The sequence below is a fragment of the Salvelinus namaycush genome, chromosome 23 (genome assembly GCF_016432855.1).
Source record: "Salvelinus namaycush isolate Seneca chromosome 23, SaNama_1.0, whole genome shotgun sequence".
NCBI classification, from domain to species: Eukaryota; Metazoa; Chordata; class Actinopteri; order Salmoniformes; family Salmonidae; genus Salvelinus; species Salvelinus namaycush.
The window spans coordinates 43399324-43414190 of record NC_052329.1 but is presented as its reverse complement, the minus strand read 5'-3'; the positions used below and the strand labels follow the sequence as shown (position 1 = coordinate 43414190).

The window sequence follows — 14867 nt, the reverse complement described above, 5'->3', positions numbered from 1 at the left end:
AACATCTATTCCATTCACTTATGCCATTCAACAATTACATTAATGTTCATGAGACTGTTAGTAACAACAGTACAGCGTGGACAAGATGGTTACATAATCTGTAACCACTATGGTGAATAATGAATAGCAGACCCGAGTTCAAATCCTAAATGATTAAACACCCACAAGAGCAGAAATTCAGAAATTCACTTTTTTTCCAGCTGAAAGACTATGCCCATAGCTTAGCCTACACATGATGTTACACAAGGATAAGTCAATAAGTCATTGTTTTAGTCAAAGTATGATATATTGAGGTTGAAGTGGGAAATCCGAAGGGGTAACTTCTGATCTTTTTCATGCCAATGCCATGTGTTTCCCCTATGATATGACGTGCACACACTTTACAGTCTACGTTTCTTTTCAGGGCTGGGTTTTATTTGAATGTTGCCACCCACCAGCATGGCATTGTTTATTCATCGTAAACACCTGCAAAGTACTTCCATCTTCACGAGTCGCAACTGAGCGGAGCAATATAATAGATCATCTTTGGCTGAGTCAAACAGCTTGTCGCAGAAGCCTACACTTGGCTGCCTGAGCCATGGAGCAAATTAAAATGGGGTGTAAACATGTTTTAGCACCTCCACTTTTTTTACCAGCAAATTATAATAATCCTTTGGATAATTTGTCAAGTTTCAGTTATTTTGGAGCTAGAAATCACCACAACGTTCCCACCCCCAATTTGTGAATATGTATTAGCAGCCTGCGTCATTCTTCAGAGGTAGAACCTAAAAACGACAATTTACGCTATGGGACAGAAATTACGTCGAAATAGGGGCGACATTGCACTCTGGAGGGGGTTTTTAAATCATTTCAAACGCTTTAGCTGTGCCTGATTGAGCCTGCCTGTTCCAATGGAACCAATAAAAAAGTCCCAAAAGAGCAAACACTGCCCACCTGACAAACACTTGAGGGCGGTTTCCTGGACATAGATTATACCTATTCCTGGAATAAAAAGCAAGCTCAATAGAGAATCTCCATTGAAAGCGCTTTTTAGTCCAGGACTATGCTTAACCTGTGTCCAGAAAACCTCCCCCTCAAATTACACTAGATATACAAAAGTATGTGGACACCTTCAAATTAGTGGATTTGGCTATTTCAGCTACACCCGTTGCTGACGTGTATAAAATCGAATAGACAGCCATGCAATCTCTATAGACAAACATTGGCAGTAGAATGGCCTTACTGAAGAGCTCAGTGACTTTCAACCTGGCACTGTCATAGCATGCCACCTTTCCAACCAGTCAGTCAAATTTCTGCCCTGCTAGAGCTGCCCCGGTGTGGGGTTTTTATAAGGTTTTTTGACATGCTTAACTAACTATAAGCTAGTAGGGCTTCTTATGCATTAAAGTTTGAATTGCTGACTCTTGTGAACCTGCATTTTCCATTGTTCTCTACTCTTACCAGTGCTCAGGGCCTAACCATGAGGCCACAGCCTGAAATGTGTGTGTGTTAAAGAGAGCGCTGTACTGTATGAAATATGTGTGTGTATGCAACAAATGTATCAGTAGTGTGAAGCTGTACTGTGTGACCGAGACTGTGCTAATCTTAGAGAGACACAGGAGGGGGTGAATCATGAGACTGCTGACTGAGGTGTACAATGGACAATAACAGATAAGCTATACACACGAAGAACATATGTGAGGTTCTGAGTCATGCACTATAACCCAATACTATAACAAACGTGATTAGCAACTATATCATATGTGATTGAATACTATAACAAACGTGATTAGCAACTATATCATATGTGATTGGATATTGACAACCTGTTGGCCTGGGCGCCTGGATGTCTGTGTGTGTGTGCTGGAAGTAACAGTTAGAGCCAGATAAGAAGCTGGGAAGCTGTAGTTAGCCTTGAGCGAGAACAGTGGACAATGTATACAGGTGCAGATATCTCAGACAATGTTATAAAACTGTCTGACCCCAGTCTCTGGGGTGAAGGAGCGTAATCTACACAGCAACAGCGAAAGGACACCAGAAAGTGCAAAGAAGCTGGGACCAGCTTATGTGCCAACATCAACGATAGGCTGGGTGAGTCTAAACCACGCCCAGTCTCTACTCTGACAGGCCGGCTCGGAAGTGGGAACTAACCTCTGTCACGAGTATAATATACTATCTTTGTCAGGAACAAGTGTCTTCTCTGTTCCACCCTGCGGGGTGGTGCAGTGAACCCGTATATACGAAAAATGTATTTGCCATTTATTAACTTTTGAATTAAACAATTATTTTAACCAAGTTCAGGTGTGCTACTGTTCCTATCTCAGTTGAACTTTCGCAACCCTAACACCGGTCAACTTTAAGTGCTGTTATTGTGAAGTGGAAAAGTCTAGGAGCAACAGCGGCTCAGCTGCGAAGTGGCAGGCCACACAACCTCACAGAACGAGACCGCCAAGTACTGAAACACGTAAAAATCGTCTGTCCTCGGTTGCAACACCCACTACCTAGTTCCAAACTGTAAAGTTTGGTGGAGGAGCAATAATGGTCTGGGGCTGTTTTTCATGGTTCGGGCTAATCCCCTTAATTTTAGTGAAGGGAAATCTTAACGCTACAGCATACAATGACATTGTAGACGATTCTGTGCTTCCAACTTTGTGGCAACAGTTTGGGGAAGGCCCTTTCCTGTTTCAGCATGACAATGCACCCGTGCACAAAGCGAGGTCCATACAGAAATCGTTTCTCGAGATCGGTGTGGAAGAACTTGACTGGCCTGCACAGAGCCCTGACTTCAACCCCATCAAACACCTTTGGGATGATTTGGAACACCGACTGCGAGCCAGGCCTAATCACCCAACATCAGTGCCGACCTTACTAATGCTCTTGTGGCTAAATGGAAGCATGTCCCCGCAGCAATGTTCCAACATCTAGTGGAAAGCCTTCCCAGAAGAGTGGAAGCTGTTATAGCAGCAAAGGGGGGGACCAACTCCATATTAATGCCCATGACTTTCAAATGAGATGTTGGACGAGCAAGTGTCCACATAATTTTGGTCATGTAGTGTATTTTAAAGAATTCAAATAGTATTTGAGCTAGAGGTCGACCGATTAAATCGGCATGGCCGATTAATTAGATCCGATTTCAACTTTTCATAACAATCGGTAATCTGCATTTTTGGACGCCGATTATGGCCGATTACATTGCACTCCACGAGGAGACTGTGTGGCAGGCTGACCACTTGTTACACGAGTGCAGCAAAGAGCCAAGGTAAGTTGCTAGCTAGCATTAAACTTATCTTATAAAAAACAATCAATCTTAACATAATCACTAGTTAACTACACATGGTTGATGATATTACGAGTTTATCTAGCTTGTCCTGCATTGCATATAATCAATGCGGTGCATGTTAATTTATCCTCGAATCACAGCCTACTCGTCAAACGGGTGATGATTTAACAAGTACATTCGCGAAAAAAAGCACTGTCGTTGCACCAATGTGTACCTAACCATAAACATCAATGCCTTTCTTAAAATGAATACACAAGTATATATTTTTAAACCTGCATATTTCGTTAATATTGCCTGCTAACATTCATTTATTTTAACTAAGGAAATTGTGTCACTTCTCTTGCGTTCTGTGCAAGCAGAGTCAGGGTATATGCAGCATTTTGAGCCGCCTGGCTCGTTGCGAACTGTGTGAAGACCATTTCTTCCTAACAAAGACCGTAATTAATTAGCCAGAATTTTACATAAGTATGACATAACATTGAAGGTTGTGCAATGTAACAGCAATAATTAGACTTATGGATGCCACCCATTCGATAAAATACGGAACGGTTCCGTATTTCCCTGAACGAATAAACGTTTTGTTTTCGAAATGATAGTTTCCGGATTTGAACATATTAATGACCTAAGGCTCGTATTTCTGTGTGTTTATTATATTATAATTAAGTCTATGATTTGATATTTGATAGAGCAGTCTGACTGAGCTGTGGTAGGCAGCAGCAGGCTCGTAAGCATCCATTCAAACAGCACTTTCCTGCGTTTGCCAGCAGCTCCTTGCTGTGCTTCAAGCATTGCGCTGTTTATGACTTCAAGCCTATCAAATCCTGAGATTAGGCTGGCAATACTATAGTGCCTATAAGAACATCCAATAGTCAAAGGTATATGAAATACAAATGGTATAGAGAAATAGTCCTATAATAACTACAACCTAAAACTTCTTAATTGGGAATATTGAAGATTCATGTTAAAAGGAACCACAAGCTTTCATATGTTCTCATAATCTGAGCAAGGAACTTAAACGTTAGCTTTTTTATATGGCACATATTGCACTTTTACTTTCTTCTCCAACACTGTGTTTTTGCATTATTTAAACCAAATTGAACATGTTGTTTCATTTATTTGAGACTAAATAGATTTTAAATCATGTATTATGTTAAAATAAGTGTTCATTCAGTATTGTTGTAATTGACATTATTACACATACATATACACAATTAACAAAACAAAAAAAAACTTCTTTTTTTTTTAAATACTTTTTTCTTTTAAATCGGCCGATTAATCGGTATTGGCTTTTTTTGGTCCTCCAATAATCGGTATCGGCGTTGAAAAATCATATTCGGTCGACCTCGAATTTGAACCCAGGTTTGCTGAATAACAACAGAGAGAAAAACATTAGTTTGCATACTTTATAAGTTCTTATTTAACATTTAGTCAGTATCATTGAAATTGATCATTATTAATACTTTTTAAAAATGTAACCTTTATTTAACTAGGCAAGTCAGTTTTAAGAACAAATTCTTTTGCGGCCTACCCCGGCCAAACCCTAACGACGCTGGGCCAATTGTGAACCGCCCTATGGGACTCCCAATCACGCCGGTTGTGATACAGCCTGGATTCGAACCATTAGTGTCTGTAGTGACGCCTCTAGCACTGAGATGCAGTGCCTTAGACCGCTGCGCCACTCGGGAAACTTATGACAAGTCTTACAATGCATAACCACATCATAATGCATTATGCCTGGCTGCAGTCTTTAGGTATTGTTAATCTGTTACCTGAATTTTAATGCAATAGCGCGCTAATTTAAAGTTAGCCACTGAGCTGCTGTAATAACCCTAGCAGCAATTCTTCGCACATGCATGCATCACGTTGAGTTATTTGGTGGAGTTATCAAAGAATACAATTGTAAAAGTATTTCTCAGAGAATGAAGGCTACAACTCTCACACCCACAAGCTGCGCGCGCAACAGCCTGGAAACCACTGGGGCATATTCATTACGGAAACCGTTTACCGTATAAGAACCAAACAGAGCCAAAACGAAAGTTTCTATTGGACAAATTCATTTGGTCTCTACCCGTTTCCTTTGGTTCCGTTAAAGAAACGTTTTGCAACATAATCGGCGTAATGAATATGCCACTGGTCAAGAAGTTTAAACTATACTCAAAATACAGTCGCTAGCTTCCACAGAGTCCTATATCCTAGGAAAAACATGCGTTTAGGCAATTCATAATGAACTAAAGACACAATGTAACACCAACGGTCGTGAACGAATGTGTAGCTAATCCAATTGGAAGTTTTTAACCAGATGCACAAGGTCCAGTCATCTGTAGGCTAGCTACATGGCTAGCTAAAGTTAACTATTCCAATGTGCAACACGGTTTCCCAACAACGCATAATCTTAGCTTGCTCTACTCCCTGCTTAAAGCAGCCACTTGCCACATAAAGCACGAGTAAAATGCGCATAACTTCAAATAGAACGGTAAATCAACCAATACTTACCGAACGACAGAAAAAGTAAATAAAAAGCAACGGTGTGTACGACATCTGGGTTTTCAGGGATCATCGTGCGAGACAGAGTGAGATGCTGACAGCCTCCGGTGTGGCTTTGACAGTGTTTGGAACGGAATGCTTTTTTTTTGTGCACAATTTTTAGGACAAGAGAAAGATACGAGATTTTGGCATGTTCACCGCCACTAATGTGGCTCAGGCGCGCTCTTGTGGTCAAATGGTGCACTGTTAAAAGTCGTGCTTACTAGGCTACAATAACAAACCCCGTGTCTTTCCTGGTTGGCACAATTGTACCTATCAAATTAAAAATAATTCACATAGCATTTACATTTATCCTATCTTTATTTGTCTATATTTAACCAGCCTGCACAAATAGCTTTGCAACGTAGGCTAAACACACTTGCTTCATTAGGCCTATTTTATTATAACATTCCAAACAATAGATTTCGGTAGCTACAGTCATTACGTCTACAGTAAAGGATAATCATTGAATCCCTTTGAAATATTTAGGCTTCAATCAGATTCCAAGCAAACATGACCCCATTAGCCTACATTTTAGTCATTTAGCAGACACTCTTATCAGAAACAATTTACTGATCCCCCGTGAGAATCGCATTTACAACCCTGTCATGGCAGGCACCGCTACTCGACCAACTGAGCCACACAGGACTACACCAGCCCAACACAGGCTAGCGAACACAGGCCAGACTCACCAAGCCCAGTTAGAGGGGCTCATTTCAATATTTGGGAGCTTGGTTTGCGCAGTTATTTTTGTGCAACCATTACTTAGATTATTTTTTTGTTTTATCTTATACACTGCCAATGATGAAGTCTTTAAAAATACATAAATAAGTGCATGTGCCATATGAGAAACTTAGTCGTCATGTCATTTTGTTTAAAGTGTAGCCTCACACAACCCAACTCTGAAATATGGTCCCTATCATAATGTTTTCTTTCTCCCTGCTTTTTACGCATGAGATGTTAGCTGTAATGAGATTTCCTAATACTGTTGGAATGAGACTCGTATCAGGACTTTTGTAATTAGTTCATTGTTTATTGGATGTTGTGTTTAGGCCTAGTACTCACCCCTTCCCAAATTAACAGAATGTATAAGCAATTTGAGGAGATTTCAGCTGCAGTGTAAATGTTTTTGATTTACTATCTGCATTACTTTCCTCCCCACAGTGCTGTTGTATCGTTTAGATCCAAAAACATACTTGTGGGTAGCAGGCAAAAATCTGGTAATCATTTTGGCTATTGACACATTTACAATGTGGTTCTCTGTTGGACACACAAAACACAGGTCTAAATCAGTCACTGATTAGAAGACAAGAATGAAAACCAGACGTGAAGGTTATATGCTGTCAACTAGTCTATATATTCTTTAGAGGCCTTGAAAGTGATTGTACTATAGAATGCTTTAACCAATCACCTGTTTTCGTGTTGTTTGTAATGGGACAAAAGATATTGAAATTATTAACACAGTGAAATATATTTATTTCTGCACGTTTAACGCTGGTCTCAACTGCCTCCGACTGATCAATGACACCACAGCAGGTATCACGGGAGATTGATCCTTCTCCTCTGGCAAAGTGCTCAATTAATTATACTGTACAAGGAACCATTAATATTCCTCTGTCTTCTGTCTCCCTCTAGTTGCTTTGAATTATGGCATATATTGTACAAAGAGGACCTCCCATCAGCCAATGTAAAATCCAAGATAATGGTCTTTGTTGACATGGGACATTCAGCTCTCCAACTGTCTGCCTGTGCATTCAGCAGGGCAAGTTAAAGGTATGGACAAGTCAAGTGAAACAAGGCTTTAGCCAGGTAAGACATGCTAATATGTCTAACTTAAACTCCTAACTGTGCTAGCCTATAAGTACACACTATATAACATAAAATCTGATGTAAAATCAATGGAAGTGATGATGGCATGCTGTACCAGTTTTTTTTTTTTTTACGTAAAACCAAATAATTGTGTTGATTTGCCCTTTTTTTACAGGTACCGCATACCTCCCCCATATATTTTTAAATAGTGGTGGCGAAAATTTTATTTAACTCTTATTTTACCAGGTAAATTGACTGAGAACATAGTTTCATTTACAGCAACAACCTGGGGAATAGTTACAGGGATCAATGAGCCAACTGGAAGCTGGGATGATTAGGTGGCCATGACGGTATGAGGGCCAGATTGGGAATTTAGCCAGGACACCAGAGTTAACATCCCTACTCTTATGATACTGTAAGTGCCATGGAAACTTTAATTGACCACAGAGAGTCAGGACACCCGTTTAACATCCCATCCAAAAGACAGCACCCTACACAGGGCAATGTCCCTAATCACTGCCCTGGGGCATTGGAATATTTTTTTAGATCAGAGGAAAGAGTGCCACCTACTGGCCCTCCAACACCACATCCAGGAGCATCTGGTGTCCCATCCAGGGACCGACCAGGTCCAATCCTGCTTAGCTTTAGTGGCAAGCCAGCAGTGGGATGCATGGTGGTTTGCTGCTGGCCAAAGTTAGCTGAAGTTTGTATTGACTGTTTAAAGAAAACCGAACCATGGATTACAGTTTCTCCTGGTCTATAAACTACTTTCAGGATGAGGACCGATCTAACATTAAGTTGTAAAATACTGAACTTCCCTTTCAAGGAAAACATGTTTGTTCATTTCTGTTAAGCATTATAACACTAACTATATTTTTATCCACAGCTTTTCTCCCTTACCTGGGAGGCAGAGACTTTGACTGGTTGCTGGAAGAGCATTTCTGTGCAGAGTTCACACTACCAAGATTTGAATCAAGTTCAACTACCACCAAGCTACTGAAAAATGTAGTTCAATTACCAGTTGAACTTCATGTAGTTCACTACTCTCCAACACTGTTGATGAGCAGCATTTCAACAGACATCCTTCTCAACATGGAGTGATTTATGGATGATGTGGATGTCTGTGGGAAGATGAACTAGATAAAGTGTTTTGAAACGGAAAGCGAAAAGGATACTTTTTTCAGTTTAAGTTAGAAAAGTATTATTTAAGGTAATTTCACAAAATTTCACTCTGTTGCAAAACATTTTCACCTGTTTTGTGCCAACTGAACATGTCCACACTGTGTCTCCACAGTCAAGACTTGATGAACAGGTGTGGCCATGGCAACACAGTCCCTAAAACTCACCATGAGGTCATGTTTAGTAGGCACAAAATGAAAGAAAAGGGACTGAAATGGAGTGACACAGAATTTTTTTATTTGAACTTTAATAGTTCAAATAAATAGTCGGTTTTAAAATGTTTTGTTACAGTGTGCCCTACTGAACATGACCCAGGGTCCTGACCCTTTTTGGAATGACTGCGCTATTGGCTGAAGAACAGGGCCAAGTTCGAGGAGCTGTATCCCGACATGCTCAGAGCGTGTGTGTTCCTCTGGTGGCAGTGATGGAGAAGGCCCAGTTGCAGCTCGAAGACATCTTCGGAGGAACCACACACGTAAATCCCCTCCATGAAAACACAGATCAGCAAGTTCTTCAAAAGGCAAGTCAGCACTACATTTAACGCACAGGACAACTAGATTCAACTAGATACAGTATAACTGACATGACGCCAATGTCAGTTATACTGTATCTAGTTGGTGTGACACCCTCTCTTTTAAGACAACATAATTACATGTAGTACACAGCATATTTGATTATACAGTTAGTGTTTCTCAAAAGGGATTTCGGTGCTCCCCAGCCATTTCACATAAGGGCTTACTGATTAGTTGAATCAGGTGTGCTAGAATTGGAATCAAAAACATACAGTGCCTTCAGAAAGTATTCACACCCCTTGACTTTTTCTAAAAAAAAATATTACAACCTGGTTGTTGATCATTGCTAGCAGGGCCGGCTTTAGTCTTTTGGGGTCCCTAAGCGAGATTTGGTTGGGGGGCCCAACACCTCGCTGCAAAACATTTTAGTGGCCCCCCTCTTGACGGTGCAGAGAAAACTTTACGTTTTAAAGTTCAGTTCTTGCATTTCTACATATTTTGCCATGGAGCGGAGAGAAAACGTTGCAATTTTATGAAACATCTCATACATTTCTACTCATTTTGCAATACTGTCATGTATTCTTCCTCTCCGGCTCTCGAGGTCGTCAGAGTGCTTATTATTACACACACCTGTCACCATCGTTACGTGCATCAGCGCCTCATCAGACTCACCTGGACTCAATCACCTGCCTGATTACCTTCCCTATATATGTCACTCCCTTTGGTTCTTTCCCTAGGCGTTATTGTTTCTGTTCCGTTGTTTCAAGTCTGTACGCTACTCATGGTTCTTGTTTTGGACCTTGTGATATTTATTATTTAAAGTCACTCCCTTAACTTGCTTCCCGACTCCCAGCGTACAAATTACAGAATAATGCCTCACCAAGGGGGAGCATCAGGGAGTTTTTTGTGAGTGTAGGTGACGTTGGATCCGAGTGCCGCTACCGGAGCAACCAGGGATTCCTCAGTTAGCTCGGCAGGCTCCCACTCCTCAGCCGGCTCATAAGGCTCCCACGCCTCAGGCGGCTCGTACGGCTCCCACGCATCAGGCGGCTCGATAGGTTTACAAGACCCAGTTGCCCCATCAAGCGTCCGTTGCCGAGTCTACCGAGGATGCCTCAGCTGGCTTGTCAGGTTCACAAGACTCGTTTGGCTCGTCAGGCTCCCACGCCTTCGGCCGGCTTGTCAGGCTCCCACGCCTTCGGCCGGCTTGTCAGGCTCCCACGCCTCGGCCAGCTCGTCTCGTCAGGCTCCCACTCCTCTGCCGGCTGTCAGGCTCCCACGCCTTCGGCCGGCTCGTCAGGCTCCCACGCCTCGGCCAGCTCGTCTCATCAGGCTCCCACTCCTCTGCCGGCTGGTCAGGCTCCCAGGCCTCAGCCGGCTCGTGGGGTTCCCCGCGCCTCAGCAGAAGCCATATTGTGCGTGAGTTCTCCATCAGTGATGTCATCCCTTTCCCGATATTGCTCTCCTTGAGCACTGAGGGTGATGAGACAACATTGTAAGCAAGAACTTCACTGGAGTTACTCAGAAGTGCATATCCATGTCTCAAAAAATTATTTGTTTCAATATTTAAATGTTTTTGTTTTACCTGCTCCGTATGGTACAGATTCAGAAATTGTTGGAATTGGAATTTTGCGAAATCTGCTCCTAACAGATGCTGGCATGTATTATATTAATTTCCAGATATCATGAGGTGTTTGGAAAAAACCCTCCCCTTCCTTTCTCCGAAGTGATCACGTTATATAAAGGAAGAATCCTTCCGTAATAAAAGCTTTTTATTTAGACCCGGCCTCTCTGCCCTAACCAGAGGCAAAGATTGGTAAACATAACATGATCATGTGATTTCATTGTACAGTAGTGTCGTTTTTTACTTCAAAGTGCATTGCAATTTTGAAATCTATTATAAATAAAGTGTGATTTGATTTTAGAACCTTATTCCTATTTGAATCCCTGTGATGTGGTTAATTCACATATGCTATCACGACTCAGAATATGACCCAGATGCAGACACGGGAGGTGGATAATACAGTTCTCAGATGATTTATTAGAAACACGGGGCAGGCAAAGGGCAGGTTGAGGGCAGGCAGAGGTTCGTGATCAGATCAGAGTCAGGCAGGTACAGGACTGCAGGCAGGCCTGGGGTCAGGGCAGGCAGAATGGTCAGAACCGGGAAAAACTAGGAAACAGAACTAGAGAAACAAGAAGGCGGGAAAGAACGCTTGTAAGACCTGACAAGACGAACTGGCAACAGACAAACAGAGAACACAGGTATAAATACACAGGGGATAATGGGAAGATGGGCGACACCTGGAGGGGGTGGAGACAAGCACAAAGACAGGTGAAACAGATCAGGGTGTGACATATGCTATATGTGCTTCATGGATAAAGATACGATTTTGTATCTGGCTCTTCTCCATTCCCAGGTGAGTTCAGAGTGCAGAATGTCCACCCTGAGGAGAATGGGGTGGAAACACAAAAACACTGGTGACACTGGTGGAAAGCTTGCTAGTGGAAATGCACCGTCAGTGTGACTGACTTGCTTTGAATCCAGATCCCTTGAGTGTCACAACTGTGTTAGCCAGTCGAGCTAAAGCCTTGGCAATAACAGCAGAAATAAGATACAGTTTAATGAATGTCATTCAAATCCTGTAGGCATAATGCTATACTTGATCTTTAGAGAGCCATGACTTTTAATTGTGGACAAAAGATGCAACCCCCTGGGCAGAATTGGGCCAAACTGGTTGAAATGATGAAATAATCATGTAATTTCAAACAATTTATGTAATTTCAACCAGTTTTGCCTGCTGGTAATGTGCTGAAATGTAATAGTTAGTTCCCAGGGGACTGTGCTTCTAGGACTAAATACACACAACTAACAGCAGTCATATCCAGCATGTGGTAGACAAAGAGGTCCAGCCAACCCGACTGTGTGCCTTCCGAGGAGAGAGTTTAGTTTAGTTTTCTTACAAATCCCCCTACTCCTATATGTGTTCATATCTATCTCCCATAACAAAAACAATTGACAGAAAAAAGGAAATGGTGGGAAACAAAAACTGTTCACTGATATACAGAAGCGTTCTGTAGGGTCAACTTTAACCAATCACATCTATATAATAATTTTGAATCATTTGTTCTTCTGTTGTGTCTGTTAGTGTATCACATGTACAACAAACATTGACTTTGGACTTTGCTGGGATAAGTAACACATGGTTTTGACTGCTGCCGGGGAAAACGATCATACAAGACCACCTGCAGAGAGAAAGGTGCAATGCTAAAAACTCTGTGGAGGAATATGTGTACTACCTCAGATATAAACTGGAGGGGCCTGTCATATCAAATAGTGTCTCCCTGCCAAAAAGTGTCCCCCTAGTGTCACAATGGAATTCAATGAGTTCTAGCTTCCGTTGCTAGGGCTGTCGAAATTGCTAAGTTGTGACCGGCCTACGTAATGAACCAAAACGTCCGTTGGTACTGTCTGCTGGTTGCTTGGCTCTATTTTACCTGGTAGCAGTCATGTAGGATGGATTTTTTTTAAATATCACATTTACATAAGTATTCAGACCCTTTACTCAGTACTTTGTTGAAGCACCTTTGGCAGTGATTACAGCCTCGAGTCTTATGTATGACGCTACAAGCTTGGCACACCTGTATTTGGGGAGTTTCTCCCATTCTTCTCTGCAGATCCTCTCAAGCTCTGTCAGGTTGGATGGGGAGTGTTGCCTCACAGTTATTTTCAGGTCTCTCCAGAGATGTTCAATCGGGTTCAGCCTCTTGATGGGCCACTCAAGGACATTCAGAGACTTGTCCCGAAGCCACTCCTGCGTTGTCTTGGCTGTGTGCTTAGAGTCGTTGTCCTGTTGGAAGGTGAACCTACGCCCCAGTCTGAGGTCCTGAGTGATCTTGAGCAGGTTTTTATCAAGGATCTCTCTGTACTTTACTCTGTTCAACTTTTTCTCAGTCCTGACTAGTCTCCCAGTCCCTGCCACTAAAAAACATCCCCACAGCATGATGCTGCCACCACCATGCTTCACCGTTGGGATGGTGCCAGGTTTCTTCCAGATGTGACGCTTGGCATTTAGGCCAAAGAGTTCAATCTTGGTTTCATCAGACCAGAGAATCTTGGTGCCTTGTGGCAAACTCCAAGCATGCTGTCATGTGCCTTTTTACTGAGGAGTGGCTTCCGTCTGGCCAATCTACCATAACGGCCTGATTTCAGAGTTGGTTGTCCTTCTGGAAGTTTCGCCCATCTCCACAGAGAAAACTCTGGAGCTCTGTCAGAGTGGCCATCAGGTTATTGGTCACCTCCCTGACCAAGGCTCATCTCCCCTGATTTCTCCCCTGAGCGGCCAGCTCTAGGAAGACTCTTAGTGGTTCAAACTTCTTACATTTAAGAAGGATGGAGGCCACTGTGTTTTTGGGGACCTTCAATGCTGCACACATTTTTTGTAACCTTCCCCAGATCTGTGCCTCGACGCAATCCTGTCACGGAGCTCTACAGACAATTCCTTCGACCTCACAGCTTGGTTTTGGCTCTGACATGCACTGTCAACTGTGGGACCATATATCGACAGGTGTGTGCCTTTCCAAATGATGTCCAATCAATTGAATTTTCCACAGGTGGACTCTCAATGGAAACAGGATGAACCTGAGCTCAATTTCGAGTCTCATAGCAAAGGGTCTGAATACTTATGTAAATAAGGTATGTTTTTCTTTTTAATAAATTTGCCGCCCAAAAAATGTAAACTGTTTTTGCTTTGTCATTTTGGGGTATTGTGTGTATATATATTTTATTTTAGAATAAGGCTGTAATGTAACAAAATTTGGAAAAAGTCAAGGGGTCTAAATACTTTCTGAAAGCACTGTATTTACCTCAGCCTGCCTTGTCAGCCAGCCAGCTAGTTAGCCAGCTAACCAGACAGGTTTATTTAGCTAATGTTAGCTAGCTAGCTAACTGTTATTGTATGAAGTACAATTAAGTTTGAAGTAATGTTTTCATCTTATTAGCTACACAAACTCATTTGAATAGCGGAATTGTTGTGGAAAATCAGCCTTATTTGCATAGCGGGGATGAACGTCATGTAGGCTGTAACGATCTCCGAAATTCAAATCATTAGGTCACAACCCCGTTGATATAGCAACGGACGCTAATAGTTTATCGAATCCCATTGTGACGCAGGGAGGGGACAATTTTTGACTAGGGGACATTATTTGGCATGCCAGAGCCCATCTGATGTTCTTGAGCACTGCAGTAGTATAACACTATCAGTATCAACACTATTAGTATTAACACTAGTAGGAATTCCCAATCCACTCTTAAAAAAATAAAGAAATGCACCAGAATGGCACCAGAATGGCACCAGAATGGTTGGCCTTACAAACATTCAATATCCACAAGACTGAATCTATCTGTACAAAACCTCATTTCAGATTAAACTTGCTGAAACATAGACATTAGTAGACGTTGTAGTAGATTCTTTGCCAAGAGGAGCGATCACAATGCACGTTTGTTTACATTTTTCAGGAGCTAAAGGGACTCTCAGAGCTGCTGACTGTGACAGATAACTGGCTGTACGAAGGAGAGAACGAGG

The 14867-nt window shown here is 42.0% G+C and overlaps 1 protein-coding gene across 3 annotated transcripts in view; it reads right to left on the bottom strand.

Moving 5' to 3' along the window:
- Positions 1 to 5920, bottom strand: part of LOC120018461 (beta-1,3-glucosyltransferase-like) — a 148950-nt gene extending 143030 nt beyond the window's left edge. For 2 of the 3 annotated variants that reach the window (XM_038961682.1, XM_038961683.1), the window contains exon 1: positions 5753 to 5919. In XM_038961682.1, coding sequence (XP_038817610.1) covers positions 5753 to 5816 — 64 coding nt within the window. In that variant the 5' untranslated portion in view covers positions 5817 to 5919. Of the gene's footprint in view, positions 1 to 5752 lie in introns of all 3 variants that reach the window. The other variant, XM_038961681.1, reaches the window with a different exon arrangement.
- Between the last annotated feature and the right edge of the window lie 8947 nt (positions 5921 to 14867).